A 19,810-nucleotide genomic window follows, 5' to 3' on the forward strand; every position below is an offset into this window, starting at 1 on the left:
CAGTTCTCCATTATAAAGTGTGGAAAATAATGGGTCCCAAGAAGCTCAAGTAGGTAATTCCCAACACACTATGCAAACATCAGGGGAAAAACAAGGAAACCATTTGCAGCAAATCTTTTTATTACACTCGGGAGCCTTTTTGTCGTTGGCAAGGTTGACAGCCACAATCCTGCTTTATTTCTTCTCCCCGTTTCATTTCCTCTAGTGCCACTTGTGAACAGAGTGAAGTCCAGTCCTGCAAGGCCCTGTATGGCTCCCCCTCTCACCACATCTCCCCCCACTTTCTCTGCTCACTCTACTCTGCCGGCCTGGCCTGCCTGGTGTCCCTCTGTCACTCAGGCGGGTTCCCATCCTGGGCCTCTGCATTTGCTGTTCCCCTTGCCTGCAGGGCTCATTCCCTTCCTCAAGGTCTCGGCTCAAACGTCACAACAGAAAGTCTTTCCCTGACCACTGCGTGTAAAGTCCTGCCCCATCACTTTCTGTCGCCCGCACCCTGCTTTAATATTTCTTCAGAACATGTATCACCTCCTACTCTGTTAGATGTTTATTATATGTCATTCTTCACTAGAGTGTAAGCTCCACGAGAACATGGACCAAAACGGGGTCTGAGACATGTGGGCTCTCAGTTAATATTTGTTGGGAGAATGAGTGAATAATAACTGTTAGCACATCTTAACCTCTCAGGGGACAGAAACCTCTGGACTCCACTTCCTCACCTCTTACTCCTTAACCTGTTGTAATTAGTTTCTGCCTCCACCAACTCACTGGCATAGCTCTGAGACCTCTGGCCATGTGCTCAGTACAGGTAATCCTCCGGAAGCTTTGCAAGCTTGCTTTGTCTGACCTGCCCACTGTCAACATCTCTCTCTCTCTGCCTACACCCTTTTTGTGGAAGCTGACTCTTTGTGTCAGCTTTGCGTAGCCCTCTCCCACCCCTGTGAGCCTCCTCAGGGTGCTTTGCTGGGCTCCTTTCATCACCTGTGCTTAAATTCTGAGATTCTCTCAAGGTTCATCATGGGACGTATCTTCTGTTTCTACATATCATATCACATTATCCCTAGATAATCACACACACACACACACATGCATGTATACATACATGTACATGTGTACATAGATACATACACACACAGCACTTGCATATGTCTTGATAGGGTGTCTCACAATCAACTCATAATCTGCATGCCCCAGACCGAACACAGTCTCTCCTACCCTGTCCCGGGCTAACTCCTCCTGCATCCCCTCTCTAGGAGTGTTAATGACTCGACCATTTACCCGGTCACTCCATTTTATTCTTCTCACTGGCCTCTTGATCACTACTAGAGTGATCTTGTATAAAAATGCAATTCTTACTGTTTTGCAGTTCCCGGGGTAATCATTGATTTCAGGCAGGGATCATCAGTAGATGCTAAAACCATTAGGTAAATGGTGGTTAGGGAACAGGATTTTCACATTGCCTCAAAATGTTGCCCCCCCCACCCCAATTATGTCTTAATTACCAAGGGGGAAATGCTATGCTACCTTTAAGATGGAGAGATCTGGTATCACCTTTCAAACTTTTAGCACTGTCAGTGTTTGGACAACATATTATGTGCCTCCTGATACTCAGAAGTACACATCAACAGTGCAGTCTTCTTGCCAAAAATGTTTAACGTAAATGTAATCATGAGGAAACAGCCAAATTCGGAATATAGGACATTCTTTCCATAAGACAGCTGGTTTGTATACTTAAGTCAGTGTCATGAAAAGTGAAAAAACCAGAGTACCGTTCCAAGTTGTGACTAAAGGGACAATAATTAAATGTAGTGCATGACTCTTGATTAAATCTTGGATTAAGGGGAAGAAATCCAGTTATAAAAGACATTTGAGGGTCAACTGAGGACTGTATATTAGATCATATTGTTGAATTAATGTTAATTTTATCAGGTGTAATAAAGGTATTTTAGTTCCATAAGAGAATGTCTTTATTCTCAGGAAATGGAAGAATTTAGGGATGACATGTTGTGATTGATCCAGTCATCCCTCTGTATCTGCAGGTTTTGTATATGCAGAACCACAGATTGAAAATAGTTGAAAAAAAATTCCAGAAATTTCCAAAAAGCAGAGCTTGCATTTGCCACGTGCTGGCTACTGTTTACATAGCAGTTACATATTAGGTATCCTAAGTAAGCTAGAGATGATTTAAGGTATGTGGGAGAAAAAAAATAATATAGGAGAATGTGCGTAGGTTATATGCAAATACTCCATATGCCATTTTATATAAAGGACTTGAGCATCCTTGGGTTTTGGTGTCCGTAGGGGGTCCTGGAACCAATCACCTGCAGGTTCTGAAGGAGGACTGTATCTGGAGCTCACTTTCAAGTGATTGCCTGAACAAACACAGTTGTGTGTATGTGTACATGCACATGAGGGAGAGATATGACAGCTGTGGCTGGAAGATAACTGGAGAATCTAGGTTTTAGGGTAGTTTATTACTTGCTCTTTCAGGGTTTTTCTAGATTTGAAAAATTTCAAAATTAAAAGGGGGTGCAGGGAAGAGGGGGCAGCATGTGAGTGCAGGCATATGGGGTGAAGCGAATACATACCAAGTTACCAGGTGGGTTTCTGTTCCTTTACTTTTTTAACCTAAAGCATCAGGGTAGAATAACTCCCCACCCCCTCCTCACAGTTTTGACTCTGTCACTTGCCTGGTAAATGCAATAGTTATACATTGATCTCAGGGTACAATTCTTGATAGCACTTGAAAAGAACTATGTACTTCGCTCTGGCCTCCATAGTTTCTGATAAGAAATCTGCTGTCACTCAAATTGTTTTTCCTCTGGCTGCTTTCAAGTTTTTTTCTGTGTTTTTAGTTTCCAGAAGTTTAATTCCAGTGTATCCAGATGTGAATTTCTTTGTAACTTTTTGGGATTTGCTCACCTTCTTGAGTCTTTAGACTTACATCTCTTGCAAAATTTACGAAGTTTTCAGCCATTAATTTAAGTACTTTTCCAACCCATCATTTCCCTCTCTTTCCAGGGCTCGAATGACACGATGTTAGATTTTTTTGTGGGTGGAAATGACCTCGTTATGCTCAAAGTCAGTTATCCTGACTCTTCGCTGGTCCTCTCCTGACATCACCTCGGTGGGGAAGGGGGGCTGCCTCCTTACTGCTGGGTTGGGATGTAAGTCCAGGCTCCCTGCTTGGTCTGCACTTACTCCTTGGGTTGGGGGCAGCTTCGTACTTGGCCTTCTTCGATACCACCTGGCCCAGAAGTGTTGGGGTGCTTCATTACAGTTCTTGTGAGGGTGAAGGTCTGGACTCCCCGCTTGGTCTTTCCTGGTGGAGGTGGGGCTTTTCTGTGGTGTCTGGCTGGAGTAGAGTGATAACTGTCTAGAAGTTTTCTGTCTGGGTAGGCGGCCCTTTTCCTGGTCCTTTGGCTAGTAAGCGTAGTTCTTGCTTGGGGCTTTTTTGTCCGCCTCATTAGCATTTCCAGGTTGCCAGCTTCTTTGGCTCCAAGTCTGGGGCGTATGAGGCAGAAAGGAAGCTCAGAGACTCACCGCTGTGTCATTCTCCAGGTTCCAAGGCCCCAGCCAGTCTGCCACCTTCTCTCCACCTTTTAGAACCTACTTAGGTTCATTTTATATGTAATGTCCAGGGTGTTTCATTGTACTCAGTGGGAGAAATAGCGAAAAGTTTATCTGCCCATCTTCCTAGACTCAGGCCCTGCGGCCGCTCATTAGAGCCCCTCACAGGCTGGGCCCCGCCTCCCTGCAGCCCTCTCGCCCCACATAAGCACCTTGGCCCCGCCACGTCAGACCGCTGGTAGTCCCTCGAACTTGTCCTGCTCTTTTGCATCTTCATGCTGTGGCTCTTCCTCGGCCTCAGATGGCCTCCCCACTCCCTCCCTTGCCTGCCTGTGGTGTTTCTGTTCCGTTCATTTGGGTTTTCTCTGTAAAAACCTACCTGGATGGTTTGTATATTCTTTTTGCCTCTTCTGTCCTGTGTAGCACTTCAGACTTACCTCTACAACTACACTTGGTATTGTAATTTTGTCTTTTTCCTTAACCAGATCCTGAGCTGCCTTTGAGGGCTGAGACTCCATCCTGGATAACCTTGTCCTCAGTAACTGGCACAGTAGTTACTCAAGAATTGTCTGTTGGTAGCTGGACAGATGTAGTTCTGGTTTCCTACCTTTGTTACCACACACACAGCCCCTATCGATGCACTGTGTGTGTGCCTCCTGCTTCTACAGCGGAAGGAGAAATCTAGCAGCTTGTCTAAGAGAAGGGTTCCTTGGCCTGTGGCACTCTGTGACCTGTTAGCTGTCCTGTATTCATAGCCTTTGCATTTTTCTGAATACAGAATTGGTGGCCAGATTAAGTCTAACATTGTGTCTTACCGAGAATGGGAATGATCACTTCAACAGTGTCAGCACCTGGTAAAGTGACACTCAGATGCAGGCACCTAATAAATATTCCTTAGTGATAACTATGAGGAAATGAGTCTTGGTAGCTCATTGCTGTCATTCTTGCTGAGATGCGTTTCCAGAACTGCTTTGTGGATCCTAGAGGACTTTCACTTGCCTGTACACTGAGCCAGACCTGGGGTTGGTGGTGGGAAAGCGCTAACTCATGCACTGGACTGGTTTTAGGCTCCTCCTCCTCGCTCGTCAGTGCTGGATCTGATCAAGACGCTTGGTCCGTGTTCCTGCGCTCTCAGCTGGAGATGCAGCACAGCACCCCTTAGGAGAGGATGGCAGTGTAGTTTTTAAAAGGAAATTAAAACAGTTTTTCTCTTTTTAGTTCACGAAAGACCTCATTTAATTAAGGCAGCAAATGTGTAAGGGGAGAAAGAAGATGGGTGCCGGAGAGGGAACAGAATACTAACCAGTGGTTAGAGCCAGCCAGGGGTGGGGCCCACATCTAGAACTGAAACTCTGATTACGAGCGCCACACCTCTTAGCCACTGTGTTCATTCAATTTCCGTGGGGGCTTCGTATCTTGCCTTTCAGTGCATGTTTGCACACCTCCCTGTGTTCACACAAAGCCATGCAAGTGTTCCAGCAAAACCAGCTCTCTGAGAGTGGGAGGAAGGGATCAAGTTTTGGTGCCCTCTTGGGTTTGCATTGGTTTTGAGGGCTTCTCTTTCAGAGACTGCCTTCTAGAAGTTTCTGGAAAAATGAAATTTCTGAGTAATACCCTGGCTTCTGTGGCAAAGCCATTAAGGCAGCAAGGAGCAGGGATGAAGGTCCAGGGTGAATGCAGCCTTCCTGTTCAGACATACATTTATGGTTAACTTTGAGTCTTCGGGGATTTTCCACAACTAGGAGAGGCCTCAACTTTAAAATTTATTACCGGTTCCAGTATGCTTCCTGTGTTTCATTCCTTTAGCGTGGAAGCTGGTGGTGAGTTTAAGTATCTACACCTGCTCCGACATCAGGACCGCCCGGGGCTCACCTGTGTCACCCCTACATTGCTTCACTAGGTTGCCCTCCACAGCTGTGGCTTTTGACAAAGCTGGCTGGACAGGCCCAGGAGTACCCCGTCCACCCCAACCCCCATGAGCACTGCGGCCTCTGCTCCAGTCTTCCCCACATGAACCTGGGAAGCCCCTTCCAGGAGTCTCGACGGGAACCCCAAGGAAGAGGGGCCATTGCTCCCTCCCCCTTTCACCTGTTGGAAGTAGCTGTTGAAATTGGTGAACTTGAGTTAAATGTGGGGAAAGAGCAGCACAAAGTGAGTGGGCTCTTCAAGGAGTGACAGAGACGCACACCCTTGTCGCCAAGGGAGAAGGGGAGACAGAACTGGACCTGGGTGGGGGCCCACCACTCGGGGAGTGACCTCATAGGTTACTGCCGTGTTAGTTTCATCATATACAGAATTGGAATAATGGTTGTTAAGAGGATTAGATTATAATGTTGTATAAAGTGGAACAGTCTTTTGGGATTGGTGATTATTATCTTGGATTCTCTTCTTGGTCTTCTTCACTTGTGGTTTTCTCGACCCAGCCCAGGACAGCTAATGAATTCCCCTCGTCCTCTCGTCCCCTCCTGGCCTGTCTCCTAGTATCAGTGCTGAAGGCCGCCCTTTAAGCTCCACAGTGAGCCCCCGATTTCCAGCCAGGGCTTTGTGTCCCTGCGGTCACTTTGTTCTCCTCTTCCGAGCTGTCTTTTACCTGTTTTTGCTCAGTTCTGTGGCTGAGCTGACCCTTCCACATTGCCTGCCCTCAGCCCTACATGTGAGCAGTGCGTGTCATTGAAGCCTCCTTGCCTTTCCATGCAGTAGGGTCATTCTCCTTTTTGAAGAAGTTAAGAAACCAACCCAGAGAAGAGGAAAGAACTCTGACTTGAGGGTGGGTCAGAATTAGGTTGTGGTCCTGACTCTGCTGTTTGCTGCTTTTCATCCCCTTTCTGAGCCTGTCCTTATCTGTAAGATGGAATACTGCCCACCACATGGAGTCGCTAGGACTATTCAGTTAGCCAGAATGTTTAAAATAGCTAGTATAGGGCCTGACACAGAAGTAGCACCCTTGCCGTTACGTGAAAGCTTCCCTGACTCAGTAGAACCAAACAGGAACTCGTGTCCACCACAGCCAGTTCACCTGTCACTTCTCCCCACTCGTGGTGCCACATCCTTGTTGTACGTGAAGATGATACACTCCTCTTCCATCAGGGAATGCTCGTTTTCTGAGTTGTTTTTCCAGAAGCTGAGTCTGTGCCTTACCCCTGGGGTAGGCAGTGTAGGCTGTTGAGGCAGCCAGCCAGCCGCTGTTTCAGTCCTATAATCTGTGGCTGTGGTACAGAAAGCAGCTGCCCCGCATGGGGATCTCACCCACGATTCAACCAAATCACTGCGTTTGATGACGGCAGCCCCCTAAGTGCATTGGTGGGCGCCCCACTCGCTTCGGAGCCCTTTCACCCCCATTTGATTCTCACAAGAGCTCTGGAAGGTGGGCAGATTCTTACTCTACAGAGGAAGCAGATGAGACCCAGAAAGCGGTCATTCCCCATGTCTCACCAGTAGTAATCAGCAGAACCCAGGACAAGAAAACAAATACCCTGATTTCTATCAAGTATTGAGCCCAGATGAGAGCCAGAATTCTGGTGTTGAAGTAGAATTTAAGGCTTTTTAGGAATTGTCTAGTTTCCCTGTCCTTAGTGTACACTTTGCATTCATTTCTTATGGAATATTTATTAATTCATTGAATGGATGACGTGCTGGGTACTCTAGGCACCAGGGATAGTGTCAGAAACGAAAGATGCAGATGCAATCCCTGCCCTGATGGAGCCTGTTCTGGGTATTGGGAGGCTGACAATAAACGAATATGAAAGACAGGTAGTATGACTGTAGAGACTGTCAGACGGTGATGAGCCACAGACAGAAATAAGGTGAAAGGGCCGCTGGGGCGGGGCGGGGCGGGGCAGAGGCTGCAGGACTGTCTGCTTACCCACCGAGATGCCAAGACCTTTGAATTAGAGCTGGGATAGCTCTGGAATGCTCTGGGAAGTTGGGGAGGGAGCTTGTGCTGGTTTTCTTTAGAGATTATTTGCTAGATCTAGAGCTCCCCCTGCTGTTAGAAGTTGGGGTGGGCTCTCAACTGATCTTTTAAAATGATAGTTTCTTTTTTGTCCTAAGTTTTAAAAAATAAATGAATAAAAATAAAAATAAAAAAGCACTGCAGGGACACTTGGAGCTTCTTTCTGGGGCTGCTGTTGCTGCTGAGGAGGGACGGAGGAGGAAGCACTCAGGCCCAGGCAGGATAGGGTCATACCTGTGCACTTGCTACTTTTAGCGTCTCCTTACCCCTGTGCTCCTACCGCAGCCAGCAGCCCAGCAAAATTTATCTGCACACATGGTTTCACAGCTGCATTAGGGCGGCAGAAGTGAAACTGGCCACGGTCTCATACATTTCTCTCTTATTGCTGTTGTTCCCTACTTGAAGTGTCAGGCCTTTTCTCTTGTCCTCAGGGGGTCCCAACTCCTCATCTGCCGAGTTTTTGACACAAACTCTCTTCATGGTGCTGCATTTGGAGAGGGTCCTGCTTTGGCCTCCTCACCCTCAGCGTTGTTTGTGGAGCTGAGAGCTGTGGCTCGTGTGGTGGGGGCCCCAGAATAGAGCTGAGTGCCTGACAGGGGCTGCAGGGAGCCCTTCCGGTCAGCTGCTGGATGTGAGCACCAAGGTTAACCAACAATCACTGTGCAGTTCTTGTAGTCCTGCAAGACGAAATGCAAGTTAATTTTAGCGGCACTATTAATAACAGCTAAACTAAAGAAGGAAATGGCACCCAAGCAGACATATGTCTTTTTGGTCTAACTGCCTCATTCAGACAGTTTGGTTACTTTGTGATTCCTGATGAAGTTGAAGAAGGAAAGTGGACCCAACTTGCAGCTCTGCTCTGTGTCCCAGTCTCCCCGAGAGTAAAGTGAGGCCCAGCAGGCATCCTTGGAGGGTTGACTGCTCGATAACACTCACATATAAAGTTATATATAAAGTAATATACATATGTATTAGAGCTTTATAGAGCTCAGGCTTAGGCAGTGACTGTTCCCATTAGGAATGAAGTAACCAAAATTGTCTCGACGAGGTAGCTGAACCACAGAGTAGGCGTTTACTCAGGTGACATTTCTTCATCACTTCATCACTAATATCACTGACATTAGTGGTACTGCTAAAATTAACTTGAATTTAAGATGCCTTCTCCACTGTAAATTGTAGTCGTAGACATGATGCTTCACTATAAAGTAATTATTTTATGATTTTTCTCCCAACAGCTTTGAAAAGTCCAGCTGCATTTCACGAGCAGAGAAGGAGCTTGGAGCGGGCCAGGGTAAGGCACCTTTCTTCCCCATGGACTCCCAAGAGCATTTTCAGAGTCCATTGTGTCGCTGGTCCTCTTCCTTCCAGTCTGATGTGCCTCCAGGGTCAGCCCTGGCCTCACAGTTCTAAATAGAAAGCACTACCTTTTCTACTTCATCCTCCACCCTGGCCATCTCCCAGTGGGGTGATACGCACTGTGACCAGAACGAGTTTCTTCCTTTAGTACATTTAAGGGTATGGAATGATCACCTTCCTCCTTCTGGTTTGGAGACCGCTAGTATTTTCTCATCTTTAATTCCACTTAGCCTTTGTGGCTGTTAGGACATGAACACTGGCCATGGAAAAGCTTGCTGGGTGGTGGTTCCCCCATGTCTGTGGCCACACCACCCACACCTTTCCAGGATGGGCATTCCAATGGGCTGGAAACCCCACTGGTCTCCATGTGCCCCTGAGCAGCCAGGGTCCACTTGAGGCCATGGGAGCTGGGCCCCTCTGAGCTCACGTCTGGGCTGTAGCACCTGGCTTGTTGCCTGTCCCCTCGGTTTCAGTTCCCTCCGGGGACTCGGGGGGAATATTCTGCTGCCCTGTGTGGGCAGAGATGGGGAAGTCGCCAGAAGATGCTTCCCCTGCTCAGCCCCTTCGCTTTTCTCTTTGTGAAAAAGACGAGGGAAGAGAACCTCCCCACATGGAGGATCACAGGCCAGGGCTCCCACAGCTCTTTCAGAGGCTCTGAAATATTTAAAATCTCCAAGACTTACCTTACTGTCTTCTATTTTTATTTTATTTTTAACAAACTTCTAAGGAAAGCAATGATTAATTCTTAGAGTGAGAAGAATGAGGTCACAGGTACTGGGAACCAAAGGAGTGACCAGCTGCACAGTTTCTGTGCCGGGAGGAGGAGGGAGCCTGCGGGAGGAGGAAGGCCGCTGCCTGTGCCCCAGCCCAGTCTTAATACGTGGCGCCATTTCCTGGGCTGTTTCTCAAAAGCCTGGAGTAAATATGCACTAATTAGAATATCTACTGGTTTATCAAGCACTTCTTTTTTTTTTTCTTAAAGTGAAACTAGATTTATTCAGGGAGATACACACTCCATAGACAAGTGTGAGACGAGGGTATGGGGTCTTGAGCACTTCCATGTGGAATTGTATCACTTTCCTGTTTATGCTCCCATCAGCTCTTAGGAATTAGGTGTTATTATCTTCTCCTTTTAGATGCAGCTAAGAGAAGTTGAGTAACTGTCTAGTTAGTAAGTGGCAAACTGGGATTCAGTCCTTGGTTTCTGGACTCCAGGTGTTTTCTGAATCAGCACCATATTCTCCCTCAGCCGTGGCCACCGTTCAGAACTTCAGATGGCTTAGAAAACATGTCTCTCCCTCATGTTCCATGAGGCCCTGCAGTGTCCGACCTGTTCTACCATCTTCTGCGGCAGCCATGGTGATAACCTCAGCCCCTGGCAGATGGGTGCTGGGCCCAGGGTCCGCAGCCGCTGTGAGCTGTCCCCGGTCAGCTCAGCGCTGCCCCAGGGCTGGCACGGAGCTGCCGGGTCAGAGCACCAAGGTGGCGGATGAGGGCCAGGTCTTTACCTTATGACATGCATGCAGTACACTCTGGTGTTTTAATTTCTGCTCTGTTCTGCTCTGCCTTGTCCTATCCTGCCCTGTGTTGGTCTTTACCTACTCGTGGTCTTGACCTGTGGTATGAAAAATGCTGGTGCAAAGGTTAAGAGTAGAGGCGCTGGAGTCAGACAGATCTGGGGTCACACATACATTAGAACACCAGCACCGGGGAGTGCAGTGGCTCTGGGACTTCATTCACCTGGAGCCTCAGAAATGCAGAAATGACATTGGATTTTAAGAAATTGGAGCTGTGACACTATGTAATCCAGATTAGTATTCCGCTTGGTAGCCATGCAGAATGGATAGAAAATGCTCACGAGGAGATGCAATGCCAACTTTTTTGAAATAAGATATAAAATTATATTCAGTATGATTACAGCTCTGCAAAATTAAACTTCTCTTCTGCGTGGAATAATGATTAGAAGCAAACACACCAAGACACTAACAGTGGGTGGTTAAAATTGTCGTTTTACTTTCTGGTTTTCTGAATTTTCTTTGATGAACATATATCACTTTTATGATAGTAAAAGTAATAGATTAAAAAAGATATTAGTAGTCCAGCCTCAGAGAGACAAATGGTGTTGACTGATGGATGGGGCCCTTGGTAGGTGCATTGAAAGTGGACGCATCCTCCTCAGGCCGCGCCTCCCCAGGCCTCCGCTTGCCTCAGAACCCTGCAGTCCCAAGGCTGAGAAGTGGGGGCTGCAAAGGTTACCCACAGCAGCCACGAGAGCCACGGCTGCTTTCTAGTCCTGTCTATGCCATAAGCTTGTGACCTGGGTTTGAGAGCTCCTTGGTGTGTTTTTTCTTTATAGACAGAGGACTATCTGAAACGGAAGATTCGTTCCCGGCCGGAGAGATCGGAGCTGGTCAGGATGCACATTTTGGAAGGTGTGTTAGCTTAGAAATGCTTCTTCACCTAAACCCTTGTTCTCACTGTTTTCACCTCTGCACCACCCACATTTCTTCTTCCCTCTTTCTTATCGCTCCCATTTCTCCAGGCAGTGGGTGGGTAAGCCGCAGCCTTAGCACAGTAAGACAGCAGTGCGGTGGTGGTCACCACTGGTTTTTGGGGATTCCCAAAGAAGCACAATCACATTCTGTTGGGTTGGCTTCCCTCTTTCTAGGGCCACACGGTGGCCCTGGAACTCATCTAACCTTGGTGTGAAATCCTTTCCTCCAAATCTGTTTTTAAAATGCATTTACTTTGTGTTTTTGTTCACTCCTTCATCTGTCTATCCATCCGTCATCCTTCACTCAGTGTCTCCTCAAGCACCTGTGAAGTATGAGCAGGCTCATCCCAGACGCACTCTGCCTGGCCCCACACACACGTCTTTCCACATTCTAGGGACGGAAAGCTTGTGGCTGCTGAAAGCGTTGTGACTCTGTCCGTGTTTTGTTTGGTTTGAACCCACTCTGGGGTTGAAAGAAAACTTTCCTAGTCTGATCCCCACATTTTGCAGATGAGACCCAGAGCAGAGAGGTGAACTTCCCCTGCAGCACAGCAGCAGGTCTGAGGGAGAGGAGAGACCATCCCAGCTCTTCCAGTGTCGTCTGGGCTAGCCTCGGCCTGGTGACCAGCCACATGCTGTCCACAGTGGGGGCTCCTTCTTCTGTCCTTGTGAAACTTCAAGCCGGGCCACCCTTCTCTGCCTGGGACGTGCTTTGCATGCTGATGGTCTCTGCTCCTTCCCCAGAGGGAAGGGCAGCCACTCTGGATTCCCAGGGCAGAAGCAGCTCATTCCATATCCTCCCGCACTCACTCCATTCTCTCCCGCGGACAGAGACCTCGGCCGAGCCTTCCCTGCAGGCCAAGCAGCTGAAGCTGAAGAGAGCCAGGCTGGCTGATGACCTCAACGAGAAGATTGCACAGAGGCCTGGCCCCATGGAGCTGGTGGAGAAGAACATCCTGCCTGTGGAGTCCAGCCTGAAGGAGGCCATCATCGGTGAGGAGGCCCGGCTGCCCCGTGTGCACTTACAGGCCGGGCGCGGAGGGAAGGGCATCTGGGCTGCTTCCTGCTGGGCCTGGGGCAGCTGAGGTGCAGAGTCTGAGAGCCTGATCTCCTGGCCATGTGAGCCTGGGACGGTGCCACTGGCCCCGCAGTTCAGCACTGTGCCAACGCAGCTAAGTAAATCAGAGGGGCCTCTGACCACCCCTCAGCTCAGTGAAGGCAGGGGCGAGTCCCCTCTCCCAGAGGGCAGAAGTCAGGCTCAGTGTGTGTGAGCACGTGGAGACGCCAGGAGCCAGAAGCCGTACCAGCTGCTGCTTTTCGTTAGTGAAATCTCCTCGTGGAGCCTGGCACTTTCCACAGATAGTTCGCTCAGTCAGGATTGACCCAAGCAGTGTGCTTGGTGCTAGGACCACAGTTCCTCAAGGCAGAACAAGCCCCTGGTCCTCGGGGAGTTCACACCTGGAGCAGACACAGGCAGGGACGTGGGCAGCAGTGGAGGGCACATGGGGGTGGGCCCCCAAGACCACCCAATGATGGGGGGCCGGCGGCAGAGGAGGTGGGGCCAGGACTGGGGGCGCAGGGTGAGGGGGAATTAAAGCGTGTGCAGCGGGAGAAGGAGCAGCCTGCATGTGGTGCTGAAAGGGCGGCCTCAAGATGGGTGGGAGCGGCACAGTCCCGGCCATGCGCGGTCCCCCTGGCCACGGTCAGGGGTCTCAGACTTGATAGCTCGGACTTTGGTGGCTGTTGGTACAGACGTGTCTCCTTCGCTGCAGTGGGCCCAAGACCAGCCCCCAGGAGGTAGCTGTGCCTCCGAGAGGCTCCAGCACTCCCCCCATGATGGCGGGCGCGGCCCTTGGGCAGGGCACAGGATAGACCCCAGCCTGGCTCTGAGGATACTGGTTTCTAAGGCCTCACCTGCACCACCGACGGGTCTGCCAGCGTTGGGCAGCACCGTGCTGGAGGCTGGCCGCCGGGGCCCTGTCCACTCTCTTTTAATTCCCTGCTTTGCCTCGGCATTCGTTTCACCTCACGTCGGTGTTTTCCTACCCAGATCTTCACCAGATTCCACAGTAGCCCCTAGCTATTGGCCAGCGTTTGGGCGAGGGTCAGTTATGGACTCTCCAGCCAGCCAAAATCTAATAAATGTTTGCCAAGAGTCGGCCACGTGTCTGGCCTGTGTGAAGTCGGGCAGTTCAGAGATGAACAAAATGTGTGGCTGCTGCCCTCAGATAATTCAGTCTGATGGGAGAAGACTGATATGTAAACAAGGGGTTTCTGAGGCTCACTCCTGGGCAGATGTGGCGCTGCATAGTAAAAAAGGCCATGGCCCTGTGGCATCTTTACCGAGTCGCCTGCCTTTTGGGACAGTTTACAGGCTCATGATGGGCGATGATGGGTGATGATGGGTATTAAGGGCCTGGCACAGTCCTTGGCACCCAGGGGGACTCGGAGAAGGGCTGCTGCTCTTAGCAGTGATGCACATTACAGACCAGCTACGGCTGCTGCTGTGGATGACACAGGATAGTGGGTGTGTGGCAGGTGCAGCAGGAGCTTGTCTGAGTCGGGCTTCTCTCAGGGGTGGGACAGTGGCGGGGCTGGGCAAGTTCCACAGGTGCTGTGGCACATTTGGGGTCCACCTGGAGGTTGAAGCAGTTTGCCAAGTAGAGAGTACAGAAGGACGTTTCAGGCAGAGGGGACAGCATGGCAGTGGCAGGGAGGCCTGGCGGAGCATGGCTTGTTTGAGGACTAGGAGTAGTTTAATCTGGCAGCGAGGTAATCATTGGTGACTTGAGAGAAAGGGGCACCTGCCAGCAGTGATTGTGCAGGTTGAGGACTGGGTAGAAGGCGGCAGTGGTGGGGTGGGCAGCAAATGTAGTCTGCTTGTTCAAGAGGCAAGTGGAGAAGAGAAGGAGAGGGAGACGGTGGGTTGAGAAGGATTTTCAGGCTGGGAGAAAAGAGCAGGTTTAGGGCGGATCAGAAGGAGGTGGAGGAGAGGCTGAGGTGATGGGAGGATGGGAGGGGGAGGAGGGGGAGTTCACTTCCGGAGGAGACAAAGCCAGGTGTTGAGGGCGGCTGGGAGGGGAGGCCTGATGAGAATGGGGTGAGACCTCCCACAGAGGTCCGCACAGACTCCCCATGGCCACTCAGCGCACACACCTCCTCACACCCACCCCCAATTGATCTGTAAGATTTATGTCAAGGCTCTCCCCTCCAAGAAGTCTTCCCTGAGCCTGTCCTTAGTGTTCCCTCAGCATCTAGGTTTCCCTCTAGCGAACCATTTACTGTGCCTGGACCGGACACTCTCAGAGGATAGGGACCCCGCCCCTGCACCTCCACTGCCCACCACACGGGAGAGAAATAGGCCCTGCGGCGACCCTGGCCGGCACCAGCCCTCAGGCTTCTCCAGTGTGGCCAGCAGTTTCCCTGTTGGACTGAGGCTGGGGTGGACCTGCAGCTCCTCCATCCTGGATTCCATGCCTCTATGCCAGAGCAGGTGCCCTCTCTGGGAGGAGAGACCGGGGGAGAAAACCTAGACGTGTGATTGCTGGGAAGCACGTGTGGTCAGCAAGCTCCGCCCCCTTGCTGCGCTGCCAGCGGCCTGGTGAGGGCAGGTGAGGGGAGTGGGGTCAATGTGGCAGTCCTGGCTCCAGAACCATATTCACTCAGGAGGGACAAGCTCAGGTGCATCCTTCGTGAGCCCCAGGGGAGGAAGGGGCCTTGGGTCACAGCCCTGGAGAGGAAGCGTCTGCTGGGAGACTTACTGGCTTGTTCCTGTTTCTCACCTGTGGTCTTCCCACCACGGTAGAGTTTCCCTGGCATGGCCATTGCCTCAGTTCCCCCTGTGTGGACGGGGGCCGGTGCAGAACTTCTTCCCCCAATAGTGTCAAGGGAGAGGTCGTGATAATGAATCTTTTGAAATACCCAGCTTGCCCTGTCCCCTTCTTTCCTTCTCTCTACGTCCAGGATTTCCACGCTGGGCCCCTGTCTCCCTCCCAGCCTGGCCCCTAGCCGCTTCCCGGGCCTTCACCACGGGGCAGGGCAGGGCACTAGTAGTCAGCAGCCTGGGCTTGCTTCTGGCAGCTGCTGCTCCCAGGCCTTGGGTCTCTGGGAGTCACTGGCCGCTAAAGGGAGGTCAAAGGGAGGTCCTTCCACTGAACCTGTTTTACCTGCACAAGCAAGTGTTCCTTTTCTGGGAGGCTCCTTAGTCTGTCCCTGGCCTTTGGGGAGTTCAGGCAGCCCAGGGGAGGAGCTGCACTCCCACAGCGGTTACCTGAACTCCCTTGATCCCTCATCGCAGGGTCAGAGCCCTCATCCCAGGGTCCACGAGCCTCTAGGAGAAGAGAGTTTTGTGCAGCCGCAGAATGGAAATAAATTGTCTTTAACAGCAGGGAAACAGAAGGTAGAGGAGGTGGCGGGCTAGGGGGAGGGAGGCCAGACCCTGACTTTAAAGACTGAACACAGTGTGGAGTTAAATCCAAGAGGTTGACGATCAGGCCTTTCCTCACCAAGGGAGCGCTTTGATGGCCTAGCAGAACTTGACTCTTCCTAGGCTTTGTTTCGGGGTCATGATGATGAGCTGTCCTCGAGCTCTTCTGGACACAGCGAGCAGCCTGGCTGCTGGCCTCCCTTCTCCTGCTGCCTCGCTGGGGCACGGGGGCTGCGGGGCAGGCACCTTGCCGAGACAGCCTCTGGCTGGTGAGCAAGGGCCCTGTTCCCGTTTGCTGGTGGAGTCTTACCATGGCCTTGGTTTTCAGTGGGCCAGGTAAACTACCCGAAGGTAGCAGACAGCTCTTCCTTTGACGAGGACAGCAGTGATGCCTTATCTCCTGAGCAGCCTGCCAGCCATGAGTCCCAGGGCTCGGTGCCATCACCTCTGGAAGCCCGAGTCAGTGAGCCACTGCCCAGTGCCACCTCTGTGTCCCCCACTCAGGTGAGCTTGCCCACTCCCGATGCTTCCCCTGCTCCCCAGGGCCCCAGACCTGCTGGAGCAGCCCAGGGTGAGGTCCCTCACTTGGCCAAGTGGGACGGGGAAGCCAGAGGGTGCTGCCCACGTAGCTTAGTAGCTGGGAGGTGTCGGCTGTGGGCCCCCATGGAGGACGCTGGCGGGGCTGCCTGGCAGTTAGATTCCCAGGCCTCCCTGGTGGCCCCACATCCACTCTCAGAACAGCCGCTTTTCCTGCGTGTGTTCAGTTCCATGATCCTTTCACCACCCTCTGCCTCCCCTGTGCCAGTCCCCATCCCCTGCCACCCTGGGGGCTGCTCTTCTAACCCCTCTCATTTGCCCCCCAATGGTGACAGTGTCCGAGGAGGTGGCAGCCGCCCACCTCCGGGCAGGGCAGGGCTGCATTGCCAGTGGAGCCTGGAGATGGTTCAGCTTCTGGAGCAGCCAGAGTGTCCTCACTTCCCCTCTTCTCTCCCAGGTTGTGTCTCAACTCCCAGTGGGCCCGGAGTCCGGAGAAACGCTTTTCCTGGTGGAGCAGCCTCCTCTGCCTCCCAGCCTCACCAACGGAACCGCGGTCCCCGCTGCCAAGCCCCTCCCCACACTCATTAAGGTATAGACCTCCAGCCGACTGCCTCCTCCCCGTGTCCCTCCGATCCCTGCCATGACTTCATTCCAGGGTGGGGACAGCGAGTTGGGGTGCCTGTCTTCTCCTCCTGGTCAGGGGCCAGCAGAGGTCACCAGGGTACCATGGGAGACCTGCCTGTTCTCTCCGTGGACACTGGTTGTCCTGGTCACAGACACCGTTTACTGAGCACGGCGGGGCAGGCTCTCACTCCTGCCCTCCCCAGGAAACGTGCCCACATGTCCCCTCTTGTCTACTCCTACCCTCGTGAGACCATCATAGAACCTCTTCTGCCAGTGGTGGAACTGAGAGTGAGGTGATGGGCCCAAGGTCATCCAGCTGGCCATGCTGGGTATTTTGTTTTCATTCTCCTTCTCCAAGGCCTGACCTGAAATATCTGAAGGGGCAGGGTTTACCATCAACCCCACGAGACACCCATGGGGACTTCTGTGTGGGGACATAGTGCTTGGCACTGGGGTTAAGTTCAGCAGCACCTAGAGCCAATGCCTGGTCCTTCTCGCCCTGCTGAGCCTCCTGCTTGGTCCCTGGGACCTGAGCCCCACCCGCCGCCCTCCATACCTGTGCTCCGCTCCTGCCGGGCAGGGGCCCTTCCTTCCCACCCCACTTGCTTCCTGCTTTGTCTGATTCTCCACACAGACCCTGCCCCTGGCTCAGAGTCTCGGGCCATCTGTATTCCTCTCCTGCTGCTCACATCCCAGGAGCTGGCTTTAGCTGAGCGCTCGCTGTGCCCCTGGGTGCTCCCTGTATGTTCGCAGGGTCTCTGAAGCCTTTCTGTGTGGTGCCCCCATCCCGAGGCCTGCCCCGTTTGCGTCTCCGTGAGGCCCCGCTTCCTCATCATTGGGCACCTCCCTTGCCTCTGCTGTCTGTTCTTGATGTCAGAGGTTTTCCCCCAGAACTCCTCCCTCAGACCTGCTCCTCATCACACAACTGGTGTCTTCCTGTGAGCACCACGCATTTGAGACAACAGCGTGTACCTCACTTCTTCTTTTTGGGGTAGTGCCTCAGTCTCTGGCTCTGGCTCCCCAGTCCCCATGGGCCTCTGTCCCCTGCCCGCCGTCCTCCTCCCTTTCTGTAGGGTGCTCCCAGGCCTGCCGTGGCCTCTTTCTCATGCCCTCAGCCTTGCTCTGGTCCTCTCCCCGGCCCCTCTCCATCTTCGTGGGTGCTCTGCCAGCTCCAGCTCAGCAGCTCGCTCCTGTTCCTCCCTCTTTCCATCCTCCCTGGCTTGACCAGAACCTCTTCCCGACTTCCACAAAGGGGCCACCATTGTCACAGTTGCCAGAGCTCAGAACTTTGAACCTTGTACCTGTTCACCTGCCACGTGTTCTATTGTCCATTGTTCCTGTAGTCTGTCGCCTCTACTGAGACCTCCCCACCAGTCCCCGATGCCCCTGGTCAGACCCCAGCTGACCCCTGCATCAAGCCTTCACCCTTCTGTCTGCCGTTCTCTGCTCAGAAACTGCTGAGCCCTCCATGGTCCTTCCCTGGCACCAAGTGCCGCTGACTGTTGGCCCATCCAGCTTCACCCTCCCTCACCCGAAGATGGCCTCCCGAGCGTGACCTGCGGGCCTCCTGGTCTGCTGAGTGCCCACTGGGAGTGTTTGGAGGCCCAGTGGTGAATGAACATGAACTTTTGGAGTCCTGGGTTTGGGTCCCAGCTCCTTCACACGGCAAGATCACGATCACTGTGTGACCTTGGGCAAGTGACTTCTCTGCTGCTTCTTTTTTCAAGTAGAACCCAGGCAGGGTTCTTGCAATTCTGTGTGACATGGTCTTTGTAAAGCGCCCAGTGTGAGCTCCACAGACCAGCTGTTTTCCGTCCTTGTTGCATTCACTCTGTGCTTGGGTCACAGTGATGCCTGGCCTATGCATTTGGGCTAAAGCTCTTTTAAGAGTGGGGCTTGTCACAGCCCCCCACCAGCCCTGCCCCCTCCCCTGCACACTCCTGGCCCTGATGAGACCTCTACTTTGGGCAGGGAGCTGTCCAGCAGGGAGCGTGGGACGGGCCAGGCTTCTCAGAAGCCCGTTGGAGGCCTAGCCTCCCAGAGCCGAGACTACCCCTGACAGCACCCTCTGCTCCTGTGCCCCCAGCAAAGCCAACCCAAGGCTGCCGGTGAGAAGTCTCAGCGCAGCAAGAAAGCCAAGGAGCTGAAGCCAAAGGTGAAGAAGCTCAAGTATCACCAGTACATCCCTCCGGACCAAAAGCAGGACAAAGGGGCGCCCCCCATGGATTCCTCCTATGCCAGGATCCTGCAGCAACAGCAGCTCTTCCTGCAGCTCCAGATCCTCAACCAGCAGCAGCAGCAGCACTACAACTACCAGACCATCCTGCCCGCCCCCCCCAAGTAGGAGCCCGCCCCGGGCCCCCGGAACGGGCGGGTGCCGGGCCGTGGGGGCAGACCTGCACCTTCCAGGACCCTTTGGTCTGGTCCTGCACGCGTGGTCTCTGGGCGGGGCCCTCGCCCACTCCCACCTCTGCCCGGCCCTGCAGAGGCCGCGGGTGATGCTTGATGGGGGCTTACTCCTTCCCTTTCTTCCCAGGCCAGCGGGTGAGGCTCTGGGAAGCAGTGGGGCCCCCCCAATGCGCAGCCTTTCCACTACCAGCAGCAGCTCTGGCTCAGGCGGCCCTGGGCCCGGAGGGCTGGCACGTCAGAACAGCGCCTCACTAACTGGCAAGCCGGGGGCCCTGCCTGCCAACCTGGATGATATGAAGGTAGGTGGCTGTGCCCGTCCCACTGGAGGCCTTGAGGCGCTGCTGGCCTGCCCTACCCTGGGGGCAGTTGGGTGCTTGTTTTCAGGCAGGGAAGACAGCCGTCCCAGGACCACGGCCATGGAAGGCTCTGGTCTCCTCCAGCAGAG

At 52.6% G+C, this 19,810-nt stretch overlaps 1 protein-coding gene across 5 annotated transcripts in view; it reads left to right on the forward strand.

Moving 5' to 3' along the window:
- MRTFA (myocardin related transcription factor A) overlaps window positions 1–19,810 on the forward strand; it is a 108,990-nt gene that overhangs the window by 81,424 nt on the left and 7,756 nt on the right. For all 5 annotated transcript variants that reach the window (XM_064491420.1, XM_064491418.1, XM_010983543.3 and 2 more), the window contains 7 exons: window positions 8,755–8,810; window positions 11,232–11,307; window positions 12,201–12,362; window positions 16,124–16,299; window positions 16,790–16,921; window positions 19,043–19,296; window positions 19,493–19,664. In XM_064491420.1, the coding sequence (XP_064347490.1) occupies window positions 8,755–8,810; window positions 11,232–11,307; window positions 12,201–12,362; window positions 16,124–16,299; window positions 16,790–16,921; window positions 19,043–19,296; window positions 19,493–19,664 (1,028 nt within the window). The remainder of the gene's footprint in view (window positions 1–8,754; window positions 8,811–11,231; window positions 11,308–12,200; window positions 12,363–16,123; window positions 16,300–16,789; window positions 16,922–19,042; window positions 19,297–19,492; window positions 19,665–19,810) is intronic.

This window comes from Camelus dromedarius, chromosome 11 (genome assembly GCF_036321535.1).
Source record: "Camelus dromedarius isolate mCamDro1 chromosome 11, mCamDro1.pat, whole genome shotgun sequence".
Classification (NCBI taxonomy): Eukaryota; Metazoa; Chordata; class Mammalia; order Artiodactyla; family Camelidae; genus Camelus; species Camelus dromedarius.